Source organism: Prionailurus bengalensis, chromosome C2 (genome assembly GCF_016509475.1).
Source record: "Prionailurus bengalensis isolate Pbe53 chromosome C2, Fcat_Pben_1.1_paternal_pri, whole genome shotgun sequence".
Classification (NCBI taxonomy): domain Eukaryota; kingdom Metazoa; phylum Chordata; class Mammalia; order Carnivora; family Felidae; genus Prionailurus; species Prionailurus bengalensis.
In genome coordinates, this window is record NC_057350.1 from 135,366,008 (window position 1) to 135,390,565 (window position 24,558).

The window sequence follows — 24,558 nt, forward strand, 5'->3', positions numbered from 1 at the left end:
AAGGGCAGAGAAAGAGAGAGAATCCCGAGCAGGCTTTGCACTGTCAGCGCAGAGCCCAACCTGACTCAGGGGTCACAAACTGTGAGATCATGAACTAAGCCTAAATCAAGAGTTGGACACTTAACTGACTGAACTACCCAGGTGTCCCTACCATTATTTTCTTAATACCAACCACTGCAGGACACAAAGCTAAATGCTAATAAATGAGTCGGATCATAAGAAGGAATAATGGATGCAATAAATAAGCAAATAGCTAAAATACAAGGTGCTTACAGGGACACAAAGGGGAAAACATATCCTATCCGAGCCTGAGAATAGCTTCCTGGAGGAGGCAGAAGGTATGCTGGGTATCTCAGGAGGGGATGGATACATACAAGGGTCATGGAGCCATTCTAGCTAGCTTGAAAGCTTACAAGTTTTCAGCCTGGGGAAAGCCACATACCCTTAATCTGTCTGCACTGAAAAAGAATGAAGAAAGATAACCTGCTTTGCCTACCTCATAGCTTGTTGTAAGGACCAAATTAATAAGCACATTGAAGTGCTTGGGAACCGTGAAGAGTATGATCCTATTATTACAGTTTACAGCCCTATTATTTCAGTCTGTTCAAACGAGAAATCTTTTCACAGTAAAGCCTACATCTGATATAAAACAATTAAAGCTCAGTGTCTCATCCTCTAGTTTCAAAGTCTATTCTCAGTTGAGCAATCTCCACTGGGATTTAGGGAGAGCACTGGGACAAAGTGCTTTTCTGAAGCTGGCAATGAACTTGGGGGGCTCAGAGTTCCTTGTTTATTTTTATTTTATTGAGTCTGTCAGCAACATTCAACACTACTGTCACAAGGAGCTGGGCTATGGGAAAACGTACTTTCATGCCTCAAATCTCACCCTTCTACTAGTTCGCTTCACAGAGACTCGTGAGGTTATATATTTACTCTGATCTACTTGAACTGGGAATGATTCTAGTATTTCTAAGTGTTTCATTGTTAATAATAAATAGAAAAAATTTAAGCACTCTGATGTCTGGATTTTTAGAGGATATGGGCAGGGTACTAGCATCATCTTTCCCTCTTTTTCTTCCCCCTCAGTGTAAATGGCCTCCTATATTACTTTATAATTGACATTACTGCACTGAAAAGTCTGTCCACTTGTGGATATCTGTGCTATATATAAACTTGCTGTGTTGCATTCTTTTTTTTTTTTTTTTATTTGAACCTCTGTAGCACTGGATTGGATCTTTAAAATATTTTTTTTAAGTTTATTTACTTTGAAAGAGGGGCAGTGAGAGAGGGGCAGTGAGAGAGAATCCCAAGCAGGCTCCATACTCTCAGTGCAGAGCCCAACGTGGGGCTCGAACTCATGAACTATGAGATTATGACCAGAGCCGAAATCAAGAGTTGCATGCTTAACTGACTGAGCCACCCAGGTGTCCCCTGGATTGGACCTTATTAGATCACTGTAAGTCAGTGCTTTGTGGCCATAGGAGCTCTGGCTAAGTGGGTCATTAGAGATAATTTAATTCAATCCCTATCGGGAAAACCAAGACAGCAAGCACGAATTTCCCCAAATCACAGGGATAGCTGTTGGCTGAGTCAAGATTTGACCCCGTATCCTGATTCCTAATTCAGTCTCCTTGCTCCATAACTAAAATTATCACCTTGCTGGGTTAGCCATGTGAAAGCCCCTTAATACTATACAGCCTTCTTTATCTTTCCTATAGATATCATCATTCTACAAACTTGCTCTCAACAGCCTTTTAAACATGACTCCTTCCTCCTGACCAATTTCTTCTGTCTCAGAAATACCAATTTAAGGTCCTACATTTTTGGCCATTATCTTGATAATGTTTTTACTTAGTAAGACTCTGAATGTACAAGTGGGGAATGGAATACTTACGGTTTTTTTTTTTTTTTTTTTTTAAAGATACTTATGCTATTATTTTTTTCTCTTAATCCTTAGAGAGAATATATTTTAAAGCTTATAGAATTGGCTTCATTATACTCGTATATTATGTATAATACCTTTGAGATAAAAAGTACTCTATTAAAATCACAGATCCCATTAATAACACTGATTGATTTATTGTATAGAATTCTGGAACAAGAAGAGTGGATGATTCATAGCAAGATCAACCATATTTAACTAGGGAAAAATTACTAAGATCAATAGGTTTAGATAACATATTCACTTCTCCCTTCAGTAAAACCAAATAAATCATATAAGTAGAGAATTCAAAGAGTTATTTTAGCAGTGTTTTCCCCACTCTGTATGTTTCTAAGAATTCCTAATGCTGAACTGATAGCACTTACTTTAAGTTTATAGACCAAAACTCATATACCTCATTGACCAGCAACCTCATTCTTTACTCATTTTATAGATATTTCATAATTATGGGTATTTATATAGAAAAATACGTAAAAATATGGAAATTCTGATTTTATAGTCAGACTCCTGAGCCTTACCAGAAAAAGAAAAAAAATATATATATATACTATCTTAAGTATCAGAGAAATGATAGATTATATTTCTGACACTTAATGAAATTTTGCATAGGAGAAATGATATAAAATTGCATATTTTTATAGAAAAATATATATAGACACAAGAAAATAAAATCTTTTAAATCTATCAAAGGATAAATAGAGGTCATACTCAAATGTTGAAGTCAACAGCCCAGGAGAAAGCAGAAATCCTTTAGAATTAAAATTTACGTTAAACTTGGAGGCCCAAGTCGATCAGACAGAGCTTTGGCAATGGATCCACAGACAGACTGACTCAAAGACAGTTCGACAACTGCCAACATGACTGTTGGGAATTCTGCCAAAGAGCCAAAGGCTGGGATTACCACCCAATGCCTGGCATTCTCATACTCGTGTTTGAAGCTCTCTCTCTGATACTTCATCCAATATTTTTGTTTGGCTCAAAAGCATCAAGGATTCACAGATTTTTTTAGATCATTAAATGTTCTTATTTTCAAGAAATATAACATTAGTTGTAAAAGAGCACACTTTTTCTCTGAAGTGTAAAGAAAATTTTGGTGGCTTGCTTTAAGTTCAAATAGAGAAATCAGCATTAAAGTGTGTTTAAGCCTTTATTTTATTAGGTTACTCTTCACCCAAAAAATAAAAAAATACATATTCATAACATGGAATGATTTCATTGTATCATAAACTCTTACAGAAATAGTGCTTTTGATAGCTCTAATGAACACATGGCCCCTGAGGCTCTATCTCAGTCCCTGTGAGGAGTACCCATGATAATGAAGTGTGGCTATAAGGAGAAATAGTTGCTCAACTATTCTTTGAGTTGTGAGGAGGGAGGAGGGCAGAACAACCTTCTGAGGGACAAGAGATAGGTGTTCCAGTTTCTCAGGGCAACGTCCACTTAATTTACCTGCTAAGTTGCTAGCCAGTGAGATATGTGAGTTTTGCCTACAACCCTAGACACATTCTTTCATAGGCAGTTCCTCTGTCATTAGACAAATTCCCCATTAGCAATTCTTGGAGCTGTACTGAGAAACCAATTTTTCACCCAACTTAAAATTGTGCATACTCTATTTGGAAATCTTACCTTTGGATCTCGAAGGAACAGAGCCTTAAGAATCAGTGAGTGTACATCCCCAATTAGTGGGTAATGCATCAGAAGGCCAAGACAGGTCTGGTAGTTACTAGAGATCACTAAATAGGAGGAAAAAAAAAGTTCAGAAGCAATACTGTTTAAGATGTTTGCATTACTTGAGAGTAAAAAAATAACAACTTAGATTCAAAGAAAGCAAACCAATAACTCAATTAATTTGATAAAAGGAAATGGGGAAAGGGATCTTTACCAAATGGCCTTTGAAGCAGCACACTGTACTGTTAACTGCAATCTAATATCTAGTACTTATCCTCAGGGGGTGTTGGAAGAAGAGCCTCAGATATCGAGATGTGTACGTTTGCAATATAAATAAACTCTTAGAAGCATGCATATTTATTGCCATTTATATGTCTGTGTTTAAATGTCTCTAGTTTTGCTGCTTAGAAATTAGTAACAAAAATCTTATGAATGGGAAAGAACCAGTTTAAAATTATCATAAAATAATATTTACCTTAATTATGCTCCATAAGTTACATATGTTACATTTATTCTTTTATATATAAATATTACGTAATTCAAAGTTTTAAAAAATCTAATTTCTTTCAATTATTTTTTTCTAAAGGTAACGAGAAATTTAGGTAGAGTATCTATGCAGCATTTCTTGGAGGAAAAATGTCAAAATCTTCATAGATAAGCCTAACTGTGTTCCTTAGACTGTCATTTAATTTTTTTTTCCCAAATCAACCTAATTATGGGCGCAATTATTAAACACATCTTTTCAAGCAGGTCTATGTAAACTACTTCATTTCTTGGCAATCCATCTGCCACTGCTGTCACAGTCTTGCCCATTAATGACGCTTGTTTTGTAAGCCACACTGACTGCCTCCACAGCATTGATTGTGAAGAAACTTTACAGTTACAACTTCCTGTTGTTGCAACTGAATCCTTTTCATTAATCAGAACAAACAGTTGAAAAATATTCCATAGGAAAACAACTGTGATTCTATAGAAACAACATAAATCACAAAATAAACAATTGTTTGTGATCAGAAATACCCTCGATTCTTAGATTTTTTTTTCTTCTTTTGTTGGAAGCAACATTTTTTGCAACAGCTTCTCACCCCCTCCCCCTTCCCATGAACATTATGGGGAAAGGAGACAGGACTGGGCAAAATGAATAATTATAATCTATGTAAGGAACCACTTTATCATCTTCATTTCCGTTGCTGATCTGACAGCTTGTAATTTCATACATCTGCTTTCATTTGTAAAGCACTCACTTATCCTACCCTTTCTGTATCTGTTCAGACTACTCTCTCCTTATTCGTTCATTTTGTCATATTCACATCAGTTACCTGTTATCCTTTTTTTCTCTAGAATTCAAAAAGCTAGCAGGCTGGGAACAGTATAATGCTTCCATGTAGTGTTTTCTTTGAGATCTAACAAATGAATAAAACTTAGATAATCAATTCATACTTACCCAAATACTATAATGATTATATACTAGTATATAATGACCCGGAAAGAATTCTTGTATATTTTGTAAGAGAGGCAGGAGGGTTTTGTGGGAATGGTTCTGGGCTCGGGACTCAAAGATGTGGGTTTGAATTCTGGGACACCATATGAACCTTTCATAAAGTTGCCTTAAGATTAAAGGACATACTGTATGGCTGACTTATAGCAGCTGCTCAAAACCTGTTGGTAACCTCTCCGAGCTTAAACTCAGTCATTTGGAATACAACTTCCTGTTAAAAAAAATTATCTGCCTGCTTTATTCAATCCAATAGTTATTTGTTGAGTACCTAACCCATGACAAGCCCCATGCTGGGCGGGGAGGCAGAAATAAACAAAACACAGTCCTTACTCTGTAGAAAATTAAAGCGAAGAAGGGCAGATGTGTAACAAGAAGCAGTTATTATTATGACTACCACTAAGATGACAAAAAATTATCGAAGGCTTTCTGAGACCAGGCCCTATGCTAAGAATTTTCCCTACATTATCTCATTTAATTTCTACGACTATCTTATTATAAGGGTTTAGTTATCATCCCTGTTTACAGATGAGAAAACTAATACTTTGAAAGGCTGAATCATTTTCCCAAATCACACAGTGAGTTGGTAGCGGTGCAAGAGAAATTCAGAAATCTAGCTACAGGGTCTGCGCTCTAATACATGGCTTTGTTTTGAAAAGGCAGTTGTTTTAAAAATGAGATGCCATAATGAATGCAATAGTCACTGCAAACAGAAAAGCCAGTTAGTATTACTACCCTTGTTGTAGCAGTTTTAAGCAGCCTGGATGGTCAGCATAACCCTGTCTCTAGAATGGCCTGATATAGACAGGCACTTATTTGGAGGGACAAGGGCAACAGTCCTGTTATTACAACTTGAAAGAACTTTTGAAGCTGTCAGAAGCTGTAAAACACGTAAGGGAAGCCAACTAATGCGTTAATAATATCCTACTTGCAGAGTGAAAGAAGGAGCTAACATTCTTTCTCTCATTTCTCCCTTTCATCCACCCAGACACTGAATGTGATGAACATTTCCTGAGCATCTACTATATCCCGGACACACAGAGACCGCTAGGCACTGGCACTAGGGATATAATTGCAAATGAATCTGAGCTCTGAAGGGTAGCAGAACATGCCAGCTGAAATACTGCTGTAGAGTGCTCACTTCGGCAGTACATGTGCTAAAACTGGAACGATACAGAGTCAGCGTGGTCCCTGAGCAAGGGTGACGTGCAAATTTGTGATGTGAAATACTGCTATGGGAGTTCAGGACATGCCACCCCCAAATATGTCCCTTTGGTATACTGATTATTTTGAGCTATAGGCACTTGAAAAACAACAAAAACAGAGTGAGGCTTTCTTTGAACTCCCCTTATCTGCCTAAAGATAAATCCTCCAAAAGGAAGCCAATGGTCATAAATTCCCCCAGGACAAACTTGGTCACAAACTCATACCTCTCATCTATTCTTCTAAGGGTCCACTGTCCTTCCTAAAAATCATTTATTTTCCTCTATGAGATCTACATCCTCTCTCCCCTTTCTTTATTAAGACAGTATTTAATCCTAAATTCTAAAGCCATATCTTTGAGATTTGCTCATTATTCCCTGAGTACCAAATACAAATGAGACACACATTTTTATATACATGTCAATATGTATTAATTATATAATTATAAATATTTTATTAAGATTAAAATAATATTAAAATATGATTATATAATTAACACATATATAATTATATAATAAGATAGATGTTAATAAACTTCTGTTTTTCTCATTAATATGCTTTTTGTTAAAGAATGCAGCTGAAAACCTAAATGAGTGTAGGTAAAGTTTTACCTCCCCTATAGCCCACTGTCTTCAGATAATACTATATCTATTAATGAAAACTTGTACGTTTAGAGCACTTTTAATTTGCAATTGCATACGTGAAGCGTTAAGTCCATTTTGAATTGCCGTGCCCAATTAAGAGTAGGCAAGAGAGAATAACACAAGCTGGTTTACAAACAAAATAGCAGGGATCTGATCGAATAAGAATTTAGTTTTGATCTTTACAGCAGATTGTTGTTGCACGTGAGAAACTCATCTGCAGTGCTGTTCCTTCTCTAGTGCTTATTCTATCAGAGCAGGGCAGTGACACAGGAAAACAAGTAAAAAGGCTGATTTTTGCTATCTCCCTGCATTTGAAACCAAGTACGTATATGCTTTCAAAACAAAGTACCGAAGCTGCACACCCTGAAGAGCTCACTCGGAGACGATGGAGACAAATGTAAGTGGTACCTAGGAAAACAGACTGGATTTGGAATCGGATAATCTAAGTTAGAATCTGGATTAGATCTACTTCAGAATGCTCAGTTACTCCGTGTGTGACCTAGGCAAGGCGCTTAACTTCATGAGCTTTATTTCTCCCATTTACAAAACAGATAATGATGCTTACACTACGCGCAGGGTTCCTATAAGGGTGGCACAGATGCAAGGTAGTGTGTTTCCCATCTTGTTTAATTCTTGCTGAATGGCACTCCCTCCGCACGAAGCAGAGCTGACTTCTCTGTCTCTACCTCTACATGGCACACGACTGTTCTGGAGGTGTCTAAGGGAGCTGGTTTAAATAGTTTCTCCAGTAATAAGAAAACAAAAAAATAATGAAATCAGTAAAGATAATCAGAGGATGATACTGTTTTGAGAAAGCCTAAAGCAATACGGTTAAATAACTTACATATAATTCAAAGTTAACTGTACCTACAAGTGTAAAACTCGCAAATAAAACACTTTATTCTAATTACTTAATTTTATATTTAGATATACTTACTTTCTCAAGTTGACAAAATGGACTGGGAACAACTACCAAAGAACACAAAACTAAATGTAGACTTCCTTTAATTTCTCTAAAATTAAAAAAGTAATAGCTATCACTTATTAAGCATCTATTATGTGCCTGGCAACTTGCCATACATTATACAAATATCCTGTGAGTCCTGCTAATCCCTACTAAGGAACCTGTGGTCATCAACTCCACATTGTGGATGAGGAGACAGCAGTGCAGAGAGGATAAACAACACATTCAAGGCCACTGGGCTCCTGAATGGCAGAGACAGCGCTGAATGAACCCAGGTCTGTGTAGCTGACAGCCTCATTCTCCATCGCTGTATCTTACACATTGCTGCACTCCTAGCAGAAAATGTCATGACAGGAGTATCCATGTACAGAGGTCAGGTTCAGACACAGGGCAGATGGCTTCTGAACACCAACTATGTTGTGAGCTACAGAGAAGCCTCAAAGATACACTGAAATAAAGGTCTCCGTATATAAGGGCAAGTATAGTAAATATTTAGAAATAGGCATAAATTTTGTAGTTAGCTATAAAGAGGTATATAAATCAAATAATCATGGATTAAATGTAAAATAAAAATAATTAGCTAACAAGAATAACAAAAAAGAAAACCTCAAGGCTTTAAAATAATTTATTCTACCTCTACACTGAAAACAAAGCCAACGTGTATTTTAAGTGTCTTGCAAGTTACCCGGCATGCAGAAGACAGTCAATAAATGCTATGTGCTCTGAAAAAATACTTGTCGAAGACCTAATACATGAAGGAAAAAAGAAATAATTTTTGCATTTGTTCTCTTCCACTATTTAAAACCCTTACTGTTTTGACTTTCCCAGTTATAAAATGGCAACATATAAAATTGGATTTCAGATGGACCAAAAAACCAGGTTGGGGCAGAGAGTAATCGTAAATAGAATCAATGAAACTTTGATTCTTTTCAGTCTTGGAGAAAGCCAAATATAAAACAGAGTAATATCCTTCTCCATACAAAGTGACTTTCACCCAGTGTTTATGATCCTCCTAAGACTGTGTCCTTCTGGGTCTTCTTCCCTGGTTGCCGCTGTGACCACTGCCGCTCTTAGTGCCGTCAATCACTGCAACATCCACCCTCAAAACCCAAGATGGACACACACTCTTCTGTAAGCAATGGGATGCTCTTTATTTCTCTAGTAGATTTTGCTCAGAAATATGAGAATTTTAAATTAGATTTTTGGAAAGAGGAGAATCTCAAATTCAGAGTAGCCTACTCTTTAGAAATTTTTATTTTTTTATTTTTTATTTTTTTAAGAGTTTACTTTTAAGTACTCTCTACACCCAACGTGGGTCTCAAACTCACAACCCCAAGATCAAGAGTTGAATGCTGTACTGACTGAAGCAGCCAAGGCACTCCCAGGAAAAAAAAAAAAAAAGAAAAACTTTAAAAAGTGGTCTTCTTGGGGCGTCTGGGTGGCTCAGTCAGTTAAGTGTCTGACTTTGGCTCAGGTCATGATCTCCTGGTTCGTGAGTTCGAGCTCTGCATCGGGCTCTATGCTGACAGCTCAGAGCTGGGAGCCTGCTTTGGATTCTGTGTCTCCCTCTCTCTGCCCCTCCCTTGCTTGCACTCTCTCTCTCAAAAATAAACATTTAAAAAATAAAAATAAAAATAAATAAAAGTGTTCCTCTTATTGCTTCACTTTATAACCATTTTTTAAATGTTTATTTTTTGAGAGAGAGCAAGCGAGCATGCAAGAGCAGGGAGGGGCAGAGAGAGAGAGAGAGAGAGAAAGAGAGAGAGAGAGAGAGAAAGAGAATCTCAAGCAGGCTCCTCACTGTCAGCACGGAACTCAATGTGGGGCTCACATCCACGAACTGATCATGACCTGAGCTGAAACCAATAGTCATATGTTCAACTGAGCTACCCAGGCGCTCCAAGCTTAATATGCTTTAAACAGAATTTATTTTAATCAGAGATCAAACAACCTAAGAGATCTCTACTCAAGACTTTATATCTTTAAACATACAGTGTTGTCAAATGAAAAGTAGTAAGTAAACAAGTATCTGAGTAGAGAATTGGCAGTGGGTAGGGTGTGAGTATAGTTATGATACACTGTATTGCTCAGCTGTAATAACATTTGTCTCTGGTTAAAGTTGATTTAACCAAAATTATGGTATAATGTCATAGGGGTAGGGAGATAAAGAATGCATTTGTGATGTGGGGGCTGGCGGGGGTTGGCCTTCAGTGCTAAGGATGAGTTAAAGCTTCGTTTTCTTGAATGAGAAGTCAGTAGACAACATTAGTAACATTAGGATTTTTTTTTTTTTTTTCTTTACAATATGGAAGGCAAATGTTTTTTTGGTCAGCTAAAAGTAAGCACATGGGCCTGGACTGGGAGCAAGTGTTAATTTTGTAACCAGCCTTATAGAATGATTTGACTTTTTAAAGTATGTACATGTATAACTTCCATAAAAATCAGAAAACTTCCACAAAGAGGGGCACCTGGCTTACTCAGCTGGTCCAACTCTTGATTTCTGCTCAGGTCATGATCCTGTGGAATCTAGCCCTGCACTGGGCTCCACACTGGGCATGAAGCTTGCTTGGGATTCTCTCTCTTCCTCTCTCTCTGCCTCTCCCCTGCTCTTTCTCTCTCTCTCTTCCTCTAAAATAAAAAAAATTAATATATGAACCTTTTCAATTTAGAGACTCATGCTTAATAAGCCTGATTTATAGTTTTTGCCTCTCAATTTTGATCCAAATGAAGGAAAACCATAGGTCAGGTTTTTAATCAATTATTTGTTAATCTGAATACAGGTATATAGATATAGGTACGTTTTATTTCATTGCTTCATGATTTTTAATTCCTTACTCAGAAATACAGATGTGTCAGTAGAAATGGTGGAGGTACAGAAGATATTTGAGAAATGTTGACATTATCTCTTTCTTTTGTTGCCCTTCATGATTCACTTATTTAACTAGCATTTATTAAATACCTATTTTGTTCCATACATTGAGTTAAGTGTTATGGACATGACGAGAAGTAAGATACAATCTCAGCTTTCTCTTGATAGCATGGTGGAAGACAAGCATAAGACTGACTGCAACATAGGAGGCAGCTGGTAACAATGGCACATGCGAAGGGCTGGGACAGCTCCCAGGGTGGAAGGTCTCAAAGGCAGAGAGGACCAGCCAGCAAATTGAACTCCACAGAGCAGGACACTGAGCTGCCCGATGGCGGAGTGCTGCAGAGAAATGGAGGCATGGAAGCAAGTGGCAGTCTTAGCCTGTACACAGGGGATGGAGTTCAGATTTCACTCTGTGTTCGTTAACCCTCACGGAAGGACTGAAGTAATGTAATCACATTTGGTTTTAGAAAGATTAATGCCAGCACAGAGTGATCAGTGGAGGGAGGAAAAGAGGGACAAGATGCAGGGGGTCAGCTCCAGTTCCTGGTAATACTACAGAGGGGAGAAGATGAATACTTGAAGTAGGAAAGGGGTACAGAAGCAGAGGGGTACAATGGGCAGAAATTGCTGGAAAAATGCGATTTTTGTATGCAACTAAATTTGGGCAATGTATGCATATGACAGAGCAGACAGTAAGAAATTATCAAGAAAAATGTTAACGAATTTACATAATAAGGTTACTTCAAAAATACAGTGACTTTTAATTATTTGTAGAAAGTATTTTTTTCCACAACCTCTTTTCTTTCCTGGGGTTTATAACTGTCTCCTTTTCCATTTGCCATGTCATGTAGTTATTTAACACAAGTTTAACCTTAAACACTATCCCAGTTGTATATATCCATTTTCAAAAATTCAAATCAATTTTTAGGTATTTCTGTCAATTTCTTTTTTTAAATTTTATTTTTTTGAGGAAATTTATCAGGAGCTCTCTGGCCTGTTCTCTCATCCTGGGGAGGCCCTTTACCTCTTGCAAATGTTGTATCCTTATTTCCTAGAGTACCTAGCTTCTTTCTAGCTTTATACACTCAGTTTGGTGGAGCACATCCTCTAAAAGCTTTATGGACAGGACAGGAAATTTTTTGAAAGCTTCTCTGTTTGAAAGATTTTATTTTGACACTTAATTGTTATGCTAGGTACAGAATTCCAGGCTGTTAATACTTTTCCTTCAGAAAATTGGGAGCCCTGTTCCAGAGTATTTTGTCTTCCAGTGAAAAAGTCTCATAACATTCTAATTCACATTCTTCTATGTGACCAGTTTATCTTTTCCACCCCCCATCTAAATTCATAGTAGTGTACCTTAATTTGCATGTATTTTCAGATATAATGGACCTTTCAATTTAGAAACTCATGTTTTTCTGTTCAATTGGAAGTTTCTCTTTAATTGCTTCACTGATGATTTTTCTCCCTTCTGTTTTTCTTTTTTGTTTGTTTATCCTGTGTTTGTTATGTCTTTCTTCTCTTTCTCTCTTTCTCTATTAAAAGAAATCTCACTATCTAGATGTTGGATCTCCTGGCCAGATCCTTTAATTTTCTTTTTTATTTTCTAAATCTATTTTATGTGCTACTTTTTGGGATACTTTTTCAGTTTTATATTCCAACAACCTTATTTTCATATTGTAACTTTCAATTACACTTTTTGCTTTGAATTATGTTTTTCTTAGTTCTCTGAGACTTTTCCTCCTCCCTATATAGTCTCTGTGTACTCACAGTTGTTTTTTCTCCCAGCTGGTTGTTTAGATCTCTGCTTTCATTTTGATGTTTTCCTCAAATGTTCAGTGATTTCTGGCTATCTGGTCATGTCTAAGAGTGGGGTAGTACAGAGATAACTTGAAGGTGTCTGTGCATTGATGGGTAGGTCTGTTAACTCTAGGGTTTACACAGGTCATTCTTGAGTAATCCCTGAGCCTGGACTTTTAGGCATTTTTTCTTGGGTTTTGCCAGAGAAGAATCCCCCAAACTTTGTATAGAGGGAGAGTCTGGTTTTAGTGTTCTGGGAACACTAAAGATGGTAAAGAATACTGCTGGGCCCCATGTTTACTTAAACTCCCTGAGTCCCTAGTCCGGAGATCCTCCATTTTACTGCCTCCAGGATAAATCCTGGAGGTACAGGTTGGAGATCTGAGTATATAACAGCTTCTTAAATAGACTTTCAACCAGTTCTTGTTTTTAGATTTTTTAAAAAATATGTATTTATTTTGACAGAGTGAGAAAGGGAGAGAGCGTGCACGAGCGAGCATGAGACGGCGAGGGGCAGAGAAAGAGAAAGAATCCCAAGCAGGCTCTGTGCTGTCAGCACAGAATCCAGCTTGCGGCTTGATCTCACAGTTCATGAGATCATGACTCGAGCTGAAATCAAGAGTCAAACACTTAACCCACTGAGCCACCTAGGTACCCCTTGTTTTTTAGTCTTAACCTTTTCCCTTCCTCTACCAATTTTCAGAGATACCTAGCACTGCCAATTTCTCTACTTTTAGGAATTTTATGGATTATTTCTTGGTTTCCTCCATGATCAAATTTGTATTGAGCCTTCTCAGATCTGTCAGTTATCATTCACCCATCTGATTTCCTGCTTCCAAAATCTCTGTAATCTCCTTCCTAATTCTCTGGGTCCCATGGGTTTATGTTATTTTCATGGGGTTTCAGGAGCAACAGGGGTAAATGCAGGGTATCAGTATAACATCTCATGTCTGATATCTTTAATTACTTCTTTAATGATATTTCTACTCAGCATCTGGGCAGATGAACTGATAGGGAAGAAGAATCTAGGTGAGGAGGCAACGGAGTGGGGAAAGGTAAGGAAGAAGGTTAAGTGAAAAAGCTGGGGAAGTTAGTAGTCAGGAAACCCAAGATCACCATCTCCTTTTCTCTAATCATCAGACAGAATGGCTCTAGTCAACTTGCAGGACTATTCACATTGTATTTTGACAGCAACAGATGGACATGGAATCTTGAATATTTCTGGGTAAGATTCCAGTGATGGATATAATTTTGTTGGCTTTTGCCCATTTAAGTTATCCTAGAGTTCCTGAATCCATCTGTTATATGGCTTTCTAGGGCGAGGGGAAAATGTGGGATGGGAGTAAGAACATGGAAAGGCAAGATTTGGGCATTAGGAGAGAAGACTACTTCCTCCCCTTTATAAAAGGCCAGAATAGGGTATGAACTATGATTTTGAACATGAAATAGAATGTCACTAGGAGAATAATTATCCTTTCATAACTCCATTCCTGTAGTTGCAGAAATTAAAATTATTTTCAAGCAAAAAAACCTGACATTAAAGACAATGCAATACATATTAGAATGGTCAAAATCAAAAACAATGACACCAGCCAATGCTGGTGACAATGTGGAGCTACGAGAACTTTCATTCATTGAAGGTAATGAGAAGTGGTTACAGCCATTTTAGAAGATAGTTTAGCAATTATGTTGTGATTTTTCAGGTCTGATCACAAGCAATTACAAAGATATGATAGTTAATTTTATGTATCAATTTGGCCTATAGGATGCCCAAAGAGTATGCAAAAATTAGTTCTGGGTGTGTCTGTGAGTATGTATCTGGAAGAGATTAGTATCTGAGTCAGTAGACTGAGTGAAGAGATTTGCCCTTAAAAACAGTAGGCATCAGCCAATCCATTGGGGTCCCAAATGGAACAAAAAGGTGAAGAAAAGGTGAATTCTTTCTCTATTCTTGAGGTGGAATATCCATTTTCTCCTGCCCTTGGATATCAGAGCTCCTGATCCTCAAGCCTTTGGACTCCGAGATTTCCACCACAGGACCCCTAGTTCTCAGGCTTGCAGACTGAGACTGAATTTCACCACTGGCTTTCTTGGTTCTACAGCTTGCAGATGACTGATGGTGAGACTTCCAGGCCTCCATGACTGAGGGAGCCAATTCCTATAATAAATGTCCTCATTATATCTGAATTTATATTCTATTGGTTCTTTTTCTCTGGAGAACTCTGACTAATACAAAAACTTCTACCTGATAGGTCACAGGGGGAAATGGTCCACCCCACACCAGACATGGTGCATAGACAGGGCACTCTAGTCTCTGAAAGGATATGCAGTCAACGTCTTGTCCAACTTGGCCAGCATTATCTTTCACATGTTTATATTCCTAGCCCTGGTGCTTTCATTCCTAGGTTTCTTTATCTGAGCTCTAGGGCACAGGTCCTTTTCAGGTGCTTCTGCCAGGACCTCTTATGGGGATCGGAAGAACTCTTGAAAACATTTTTCTTCATTTGACTTAGCACCCAGTTCTTTTCCATTTCGAGTCTTTTCACCTCAATCCCCCAACCCTGCCCCCAAACCACAGCCATCTCAGGGTCCTTAAACTACCAGAGTCTTTTGTTCAGGGTTCCTTCAACAGTGAGATGACCCCACATACATGCTGATCTATCTGACCCTCAACCAATGTACCATTCCATGGGTGAAATGAAGCAGATGGAGTTGACATTTTCTCCAGTTTTTGACTCTTGCTTATATCACCACAGTGATTAAAGGCTTAACTCTTCCATTTTTGGCTTGTTTCTCTAATTGGATACTCTAACACCTAATAGCTCAGGTCTCTCTTCTTCCCAGCTCAACTGAGTTCCTGACATTTACCATCCTATCCAGCAATCAGGCTCCTTGAGATTTACCCAAATGAAATGAAAACGCGCGTCCACACAAAAACTTGCACACTGATATTTGTAGTGGCCTTATTTATAGTTGCCAAAACTTGGAAGAAACTAAGATATCCTTTAGTAGGTGAGTGGATAAACTGTGGTATAACCAGACAATGGAATATTATTCAGAGCTAAAAAGAAATTAGCTATCAAGCCATAAAAAGACAAAGAGAAAACTCAAATGGGTATTACTAAGTGAAAGAAGCTAATCTGAAAAGGCTATGTACTGTATGGTCCCAACTATATGATATTCTGGAAAAGGTAAAACTATGAAGACAATAAAAAAAATCAGTGGTTGTCATGGGTTACAGGGGCCAAAGAGATGAAGAGGCAGAGCACAGAGGATTTTTAGGGCAGGGAAACTATCAGATACTACTAGAATGATGAACAGATGTCACTATACATTTGTCCAAACCCACAGAAGGTATAACATCAAGAGTGAACAGTATTGTAAACTAGGCACTTTAAGTGATAATGATGTGTCACTATAGGCTTGATTATAACAAATACACCACCGTGGTGAGGGATGCTGACAGTGGGGTAGGCTGTTGTGTATGTGGGGGTGGGAGTATCTGGGAATTCTGTATTTTCAGCTCAACTGTGCCGTGAACCTAAAATTTCTTTAAAAACTAAGGTCTAGTGGGGCACCTGGGTATCTCATTGGTTAAGCAGCTGACTCCTGATTTTGGCTCAGGTCATGATCTTGTGGTTTTTGAGTTCAAGCCCTACATTGGGCTCTGTGCTGACAACATGGAGCCTGCATGGGATATTCATTTTCTCTCTCTCTCTCTCTCTCTCTCTCTCTCTCCTCCCTCTCTCTCTCTCTCCCCTCTCCTGCTTGCACTGTCTCTATCTCTCCCAAAAAAATAAACATTAAAGAAAAAGTCTATTGAAAAAAATCTAACCATAAAAAAAAATGTGCTACTATTATGTATCAGCCTGTTAGTGAGATTTTTAGAAAAATTTTAAACTAAAATATAAAGTAATATAAATGGTATTTGTAATTCAAAGCGTTATATTAATATTCATATCTGAGATGGTCATAAAGTGACTGGCAATATTTAATGTCTGAGTGGGAAGAGAGCTGGCAGTCAGGAAGTACTTAAACACTCCTTTAAAAATAAGACCACTAATTTGTGTTTTGATAAAAACCCTGTGACACTCTACTATGTAATTTAAGAGAGCCTTTGTTTCTTAGTCACCGAGGTTGGGTAAAGCTTTTCCAGAAAAGACAAATAAATTCAATTTGTAGTTGAAATAAACTGTATTTTGACATCAGTATAATACGGAACATGATCTTAACAAGAAAATAGAGAAACAGAAATTCTGGGGTAGGACAGATGGAAACACTGGCAGAGAAACAGGTAGCTGCTGAAGAGTTAGTAGAGATCTAAAATGAAATAAAAAGGCACAGTTTCAAACTACCAAGATGACCCAATTGCCATGCCAGGCCAGACCGAGGAATGGCTAAAGACACCCTACAGAAAACCCAGGAAAATTACAGTGTTGTGACATGTTTACGTTGGCAAAAAAACAAGGTAGGAAGTGGGCAGAAGTACCAAGAAGGAAAGTTTTCCATTTACAAAGTATTCAGAGCGAAGGTAAATTAAAAGAGACAATAACATTTAAGAGTTACTTTCTAGCTAGGAAAATCTACTGTTAAAAGAATTTGATTATAGGGGCGCCTGGGTGGCGCAGTCGGTTAAGCGTCCGACTTCAGCCAGGTCACGATCTCGCGGTCCGTGAGTTCGAGCCCCGCGGTCCGTGAGTTCGAGCCCCGCGTCGGGCTCTGGGCTGATGGCTCAGAGCCTGGAGCCTGTTTCCGATTCTGTGTCTCCCTCTCTCTCTGCCCCTCCCCCGTTCATGCTCTGTCTCTCTCTGTCCCAAAAATAAAATAAAAAAAAAAAACGTTGAAAAAAAAAAAGAATTTGATTATAGTATTTTAGCTATTAATGCAATTTACAAGACAAATAAAAGGCATGGTATATTGTAAATGAGGGAAAATGTTTTTCTTTGGTGCTAATAAAAATTAAATCAATAAAAAACAAATGTAAACATTTTTAGATACTTAAAAAGTAGACAATGCTTTCTTTACAAAAGCCATATTGAAAAGTGTATTTTAAAAAATCTATTTGAATTCATATTCTAAGAGTTTCTTCTGTCTTCTCAGCAATTACTGCATACATATCCATTCCACCAACCCATCCCAGGTCTCCAGGGTACCCTTCCATCTGAGATCACCCCATATACTGAGCACATGAAAAGCTTCAGATGCTCTGAGGGTTAGGGAAGAATTGTAACACATGTGGTTCTGGTCCTGAAGAGCTAAAAATCTACTTTCGAAGATGGGACTAACATGCAAGAAAGAACAACATAAGATGGAGTATAATTAAATGCCATGCTGAATTGTATTGATTAAAATCTTATAGGAATGCAAAAGCGAGAGGTCAGTATGGGCTAGAATAATGGGGAAAGTTTGGGAAAAAGCTGTCTTGCCCTAGACCTGAAAACAGAAGCACCATTTAGGCAGATAGAGCCAGGGGAAGGAGGGAACCACATGAGTGACTTTATTTCAGTACAGAATAAGTCAGTAAAAACAATAGTGTGATGAGAGTATGGGTATTAATAAACTATTGCAGGAGTAATGGTTCATGATCAGATTTCCTTATCTCCTAACCTTTATTAATATACACAAACTTAATCCACATAATCCAGCAAAGAATTAAAAAAACCCACTTCTTATAACACATAAGAAAGTAAACGTGATGGTTTTATTAAAATGTTTGGGAATTGTTCAGAAATGGATACCATGTATCTGTGGTAAAGCAAAAGTTTCATTCAAAGAACAGCCATTTGACCCCATCATTTCAATGGTTAAATTTTAAAATCTATATAGATAATGTTCATATTGTTATTCTTCCAATATGAAATTTTATTTATACTTAATAAAATCAAGGTAGGGCTTGAGGAACGGAAAAGATGATGTAAGAACCAGCCTGCACTAGCCCTATGGTCTTGATCTGGTTTCCTAACTTCTAAACGTGGAGGTTGGGCTGAATCTCTGAAGCCTCAAAAAAATGCAATGTTTGTAGGAAATCTATTAAGTGGTTGAATACTCTACTTGCCTGACAAACTACTTTTAAAGTGAATGAAAGCTTGGTTCAAGGTAATGAAAGAAAACTGTAAGAATACTTCTGTTAAAAACTAAGTATGAGATACTGACAGTAGTTCACTACTGGGGCAGAACAAGAATGAAGCAGGGCACTCGGATCCAATCCCAAGTTCTAAACTGCTTAACTGCGAAGGGCACTGGAATAGAGTGCTAGAGCCGCTGCACCCAAGGTAGACTGGATAGTTCAAAACCAGAGAAATTTATTGTCGAAGTGCTCTAGAGTACATAAGTCTGAAGTCAAGGTGTTGATGGGGCCACGTTCCCCCTCAAACCTGCAGGGAAGAATCCTTCCTTGTGTCTTCTAGCGTCTAGTAGGCAGGGCTTGTTCCTTCATAGGCTCTGAGGGAACATCTGTCTTTGCCTTTCTCCTAGTGTGTGGTAACAGCTAAAAATCCTTACTCCTTGGCTTGCAGATGCATCATTCCAATCTGTGCCTCTGTCTTCAAATGGCATTATTCTCCCGGTGTGTCTTTACATCAACTTTCCTCTTTGCATGCCTCTGGGCCCAAATTTTCTTTTTTCTTTTTCTTCTTTTTAAAATTTTTTAATGCTTATTTATTTTTCACAGACAGAGAGACAGCACAAGTGGGGGAGGGGCAGAGAGATAGGGACACACAGACTCTGAAGTAGGCTCCAGGTTCTAAGCTATCAGCACAGAGCCCAACATGGGGCTTGAACCCACGAACCGTGAGATCATGTCCTGAGCTGAAGTCCAACGCTTAACTGCCTGAGCCACCCAGGTGCCCCTAAATTTGCTTTTTCTTACAAGGACACTAGTCATATTGCATTACAGGCCCACCCTATTCCAATATGACCTCATCTTAACTAATTATATCTGCAACAAGCTATCTCCAAAAAGGTCATATTCTGAGGTACCAGAGGTTAGGACTTCAATATATCTTCAGGCCTCATTATCAGTGCTTGTAAAATCAGGATTTTAGACTAGATGCAGTGAATCTTAACCATTTTTTAGGTTATATATCCTTTTAAGAAGATGATGTAAATTATATGCCTCTGGCCCAGGGAAATGCACATGTTCACAATGTTTTGCACAGCATCAGGATGATCACAGGCCCTTTGAAGTCCTGCACTGAACCCCTAGGGAGCTGCCGTCACTGGCGGAAGGCTCTTTTAGTTTCCCCAAGCACACCATTCTTTGAGCTACAACTATATCACCTACAGCTCCAAAAGAATGCGTGCAATGCCCATAGCCTCAGGTAGTGGAATTCATTTAGGATTTTTTGAATGAATGGGCTTGAAACTACTAGCTATAACTGAACATCATCACTCTGGATGCCCCAGGCAGTGCATCATGATTCAGAATCCACTGAGATAGAATAAAAACTTGACACCAAAGTTCCACTTGGAACAAACTGTCCACCTTCCTCTTGTCCTTCACCGTGGCCTAAAATGTAAGCTCATTTATTAGTACTGCTTCCCACGCATACTGCCCGGTCCTGTTCTGTGTCCTCTTTCTGCTATTCCTCTCCCTCTTAATCTTTTTCTTCTGAGGAAAAACTCCTTTCCCTCTGGGCCCAGCTCTCTGCAACCTTCAGCAGTGAGGTGAGGGGTGCCATGGCTTCTGATATTACCATCAAACTTCCTTTCCCTCAAAAGTTCATGCCATACGTCTAAACCTTCATCATGCTCCTTCATCACTGCCATCTATGCACCATGATGGCAAGCAAATAGCAGGCACTTAGTAAATTCTGATTGAATGGTTGATTCTTTGATAAAAGACTGAATAAAAGCTGTTTTCTTGGTCGTTCTTCTGCGTTTAGTTGAGGCTTTTAAAGTCTGGCCCACTGTGCTCCCTTCTACATCTTTTCCTACCATGATTCTTGGTGAAGTGTCCATAGAGGACCAAACAAAAATCCCACCTCCTGTACAATCTCTTGATCTCTCCAATGACTTACTTACCTTCCCTTTACCTAACTCCAACCATCCGGGTCACACCCATAACTGCTCAATATCCTCTGTTTGACCACACCTCTGATGCTTTGAAGTCTCATACACCCTACCTTGAATCCCTTCATACTCTGATTTCCCCACAGTCTTTTCCTGGCCATGCTTCCCTCCCTACACATTCCAAATCACTCTCTCAAAAATGCACTCAACACCCTCCACCCTTTTGCTTCCTTTCAGTTCTGCCTAATTCATTTGCATGTGGGTCTAGCTTGGAGCCTAGATCATTATCTGCTTCCTTTGTATGCCTGGACTGCAGTGTGTGGCTCCGAAAATCCTAACCTTGAGGCCTGGTTCTATTGCCCACTATTAGTCTCTGCAGGACAGGATCTTCAACAGCTAGACCAGCTTGTCCTAGTCCATGGTCAGCCATCTCTCTCACACTCCCCAGGCATTCCCCTAAGCTCCCTAATCCTACCATGCCTCACTCACAGCAGACAACCTTGCCTCCTCCTGTATCAGACATGCAATTCCTCCACTTCCCATCTTCTCCACCAATCAACTAGTTTACTTCTGAAACCTGCCTAGTGCCTTCATCCAGGACCTGTACCAACTTTTATTCCTGTTCCATAGGACTCCTAACATCGTTCCATTGCCTCTGAGCCCTTGTTTCTTCGATCATTTCACGCAAAAAATACTTATCAAGATTACTACATAACAGGCCCTGTTCTAGATGCTGGGATACGGTAGGGAAACCAAGACAGAAAAAATCCGGCCTCTTGCTGGGTGTTAGGGGAGTCGGTACGAAGAATAAACAATAAACAAAAACTTCAAGTAAACAGGATAATTTATCTTTTCATAGATCTCATCAATGGAACAGGGGGGGAAAACTAGTGTTGAACCTTGAGGGACCAACTTAAGACTGGTTGAGAAGTAAATCCTCAGTCGGTTCTCTCCAGCCTCCAGTGAGCTCTCGTCTTATTCTAAAGACAGCCATCCAACTTTCCTTGTCCCTCCACTAACCCCTACCTACATCTTTCTTCATCCCTGCTCTGCAGTCTTTAAAGATTACTCTACATGTGCTATCTCTACATACTTTCCTTTTTATTGATTTTTAAAGTTGAAACTGTAATACATATAGAAAGCAATGGGAACAACAACAAAACTATAGAGAAAGCTCTTATACTTCTTACCTGTCTGGTCACTCTTCAACCCATTGCAATCCAGCCTCTGCTTTACCACTCCACTAAACCATTCTGGCAAGGGTATCTGATGATTGTCCCCCTACAGGGCCAAGTGAATGGACATTCCCCCTTTACCTTATCGTACTCAGCACTCTCAACCCCCATTACCTCCCCTGGCTCAGATAACATAGTTTTGTGAGGTTACAACACAAGCCCTTTCTTCTCTGATGCCTTAAACACTGATGTTAAATGCAGAGTTCTACCTTTGTCTATCTTCTTCTATAAGCACCCACCTTAGGTAGGCTGACCATGTAATTCTTATGATCCTAATAGAGGGTCTTTGAGAGTACAAGAGGGCAGTATTAGTAATTATTACTCTTCATTAGCAGGTGTAAACCAAGACTGTCCCATACAAATCGGGATATATGGTCACCCTGCTGAGGTCACATGCAATATTATGGTTTTAACTAACACATACCTATTAAACATTTGTAAAACTAAATCTGTAGCCTTGATACTGACATTGAGCTTTGTTTTCCAAATCTTCAGGTTATGATTTCTCACAGATTGCATAATCAGTAGGGCCAAAATTTAATCATTTCCATTCTTAAAACATGCTAATCCTCATTTCCTAGCCAAGTTACACATATTACCTAGTCACTCAACTCCCCAAACTGGGGACTATTTTGGACTTCCTATTCCTCCTCACCCATATTTAGTCACCAAGACATGCTGATTTAATTTTGAAGACTTCTCTAATCTTTCATTTTTCCCTGAACAACTGTCATAACCTTTTATCTGGATTTCCTTGTTCTACTCTTGTCTCCTTTACGTCTGTTCTCCACAGTGCCACCAGAGTGATCTAACAATGATACTTCTGCTCTGAACCCTTCCGGAGCTCCCTATTATTTACAGGATAAAGACTTTCATCACGATCCTATCCCTGTTCACTTCTTTGGTCTCATAACCTGTCAATCTCCATTTGCACACTAATACCAAATTACCTGCAAACACACACACATACACACACACACACACACACACACACACACACTCCCCCATCAAGCTGTTTCTCACTTTTAAGCATTTGTTTATGCTGTCCCTTCCACCTGAAATTCAGATCCCCTTATTTAACTTGCTGACACTTACACCATTTTCTCTAGTCACTCACAGCTGACCCAGAGGGGAGTTCAGTACCTCTCCCTTAAACTTACATACTACCCATCCACACCTCAACCACAGCACTGGATATGTTAGTTTGAAATTAATTATGTCAGTCTTTCCTGCTAGTTGATAAACTTCTTGAGCATAAGGGCAATGACCCTAAAACTTAATAGTCACCCTATTTTTAGGAGATCTCATCCACTCTTATGGATTTAAACAAGCAAATTAAAATAAACTGGCCTAAATATTGAAAGGAATAAACAACTTCATTACTCCTGCATTTTTCCACATGTGCGCATATGTTTTATAACATCAGTGGAGGGACTGAAAGTGTGTAAGGGCTTCAGCGGCCAAAAATTCACCTGTTTTATGAAATTGATTTCAAAAAGTAGATCTCAGCATAGGAGACAGAATGATTAAATTACAAAATATACAGTTGTGATACACCAAAGTTAAGAGCAAATACTTAATTGTTTAAGACTACAGAAAATCAGAATATATTTCAACAGTTGTTTGCATTGGAATATTTTGTGAAAATATCCCAAACCATTTTTTTCTAAAAGAGTAAAACTCATTCCTTTTTTTTTTTTTAATTTACGTTCAAAAATTCATACTACTAACTAATTCGGATGTAAATTTTAAAAAATAAAAAATAAAAAAAATTCATACTACTTTAAAATGAGAGAGCAGTATTGAATATCCTAAAATTTAGTATCCATCAACACTACCCAAACATCTTTCTCTACTTTCCAGATGTTACCTCTTATAATTTCCATGTTCTTACATGATTAGCTCTGACTCAGAAAGAAGGAACTTTCCACTTTGTCTGTCAAAACCCAAACTATTTGACCTTCAAGGCACAGAAAAAACTCACAATTTTTAGATAAAATGTGGTGCTCCTGTCACTTATTCACTCAAGTAATTTTGGGGGAATTAAAAAAGTATAATCTAAAATTTTAAAGAATATTATTAGCGTTACCAGAGGCATAAGAAGAGCATCTGGCACAACTGGTATTCAGTGAGCAAATAAAGAGAGCCACAAAGCAATGGAACAGTCGAGATCATGAATGACTCCGAACAGTTTATGTTCTGCTGACAAAGTCCTACTCTTATGATAGTTTTTTTTTTTTATTTCCTATTTAATCATCACTCTGTGCAGTCTTTCCTAATTATACTTTGGCTTACAAATCTTGTTTTGTGAACAGTGATTATTTTTCTGAGAAGGAAAACAATTTGAGGTATTTCGGAATTTAAAACATGCTCTGGTATTTTCTTCAAGCTGAAGATTACAAGAGTACTCACAACAGACAGGCACTGGCTTTCCAGCTATGGCAAGCATCCCAAGGTAGATCTGATGAGATAGGAATACGTCTACCATTTGGCAATGTACTGAGAAATACATTTGGCCAAAATATAACTGAGAAGAAGTTAAAATATCTTTAAATGTAATATTTATTTTTTATTGGCAAGTTGTTGATACTACAAAAATAGCTCCAATCGCCTGATAAATATCTTTGAATACTCCCTACCTGTCAGAAGGTGGAGCTCTAAACATATCTGAAATATTGGCTTTTCATATGTGCTTTTCACAAATGTGTGTAATGAGGAGATTAAAGCA

General features: G+C 38.3%; 1 protein-coding gene and 1 non-coding gene across 12 annotated transcripts in view; one reads left to right on the forward strand and one right to left on the reverse strand.

The window, feature by feature from the left end:
* The window catches only part of TBC1D5 (TBC1 domain family member 5), a 548,599-nt gene that overhangs the window by 121,712 nt on the left and 402,329 nt on the right, over window positions 1-24,558 (reverse strand). For all 11 annotated transcript variants that reach the window (XM_043595489.1, XM_043595488.1, XM_043595478.1 and 8 more), the window contains one exon: window positions 3,569-3,675. In XM_043595489.1, coding sequence (XP_043451424.1) covers window positions 3,569-3,675 — 107 coding nt within the window. The remainder of the gene's footprint in view (window positions 1-3,568; window positions 3,676-24,558) is intronic.
* On the forward strand, window positions 6,239-6,341 carry LOC122492482. The gene has a single exon (XR_006299666.1). It is a non-coding gene; the product is annotated as a U6 spliceosomal RNA (small nuclear RNA).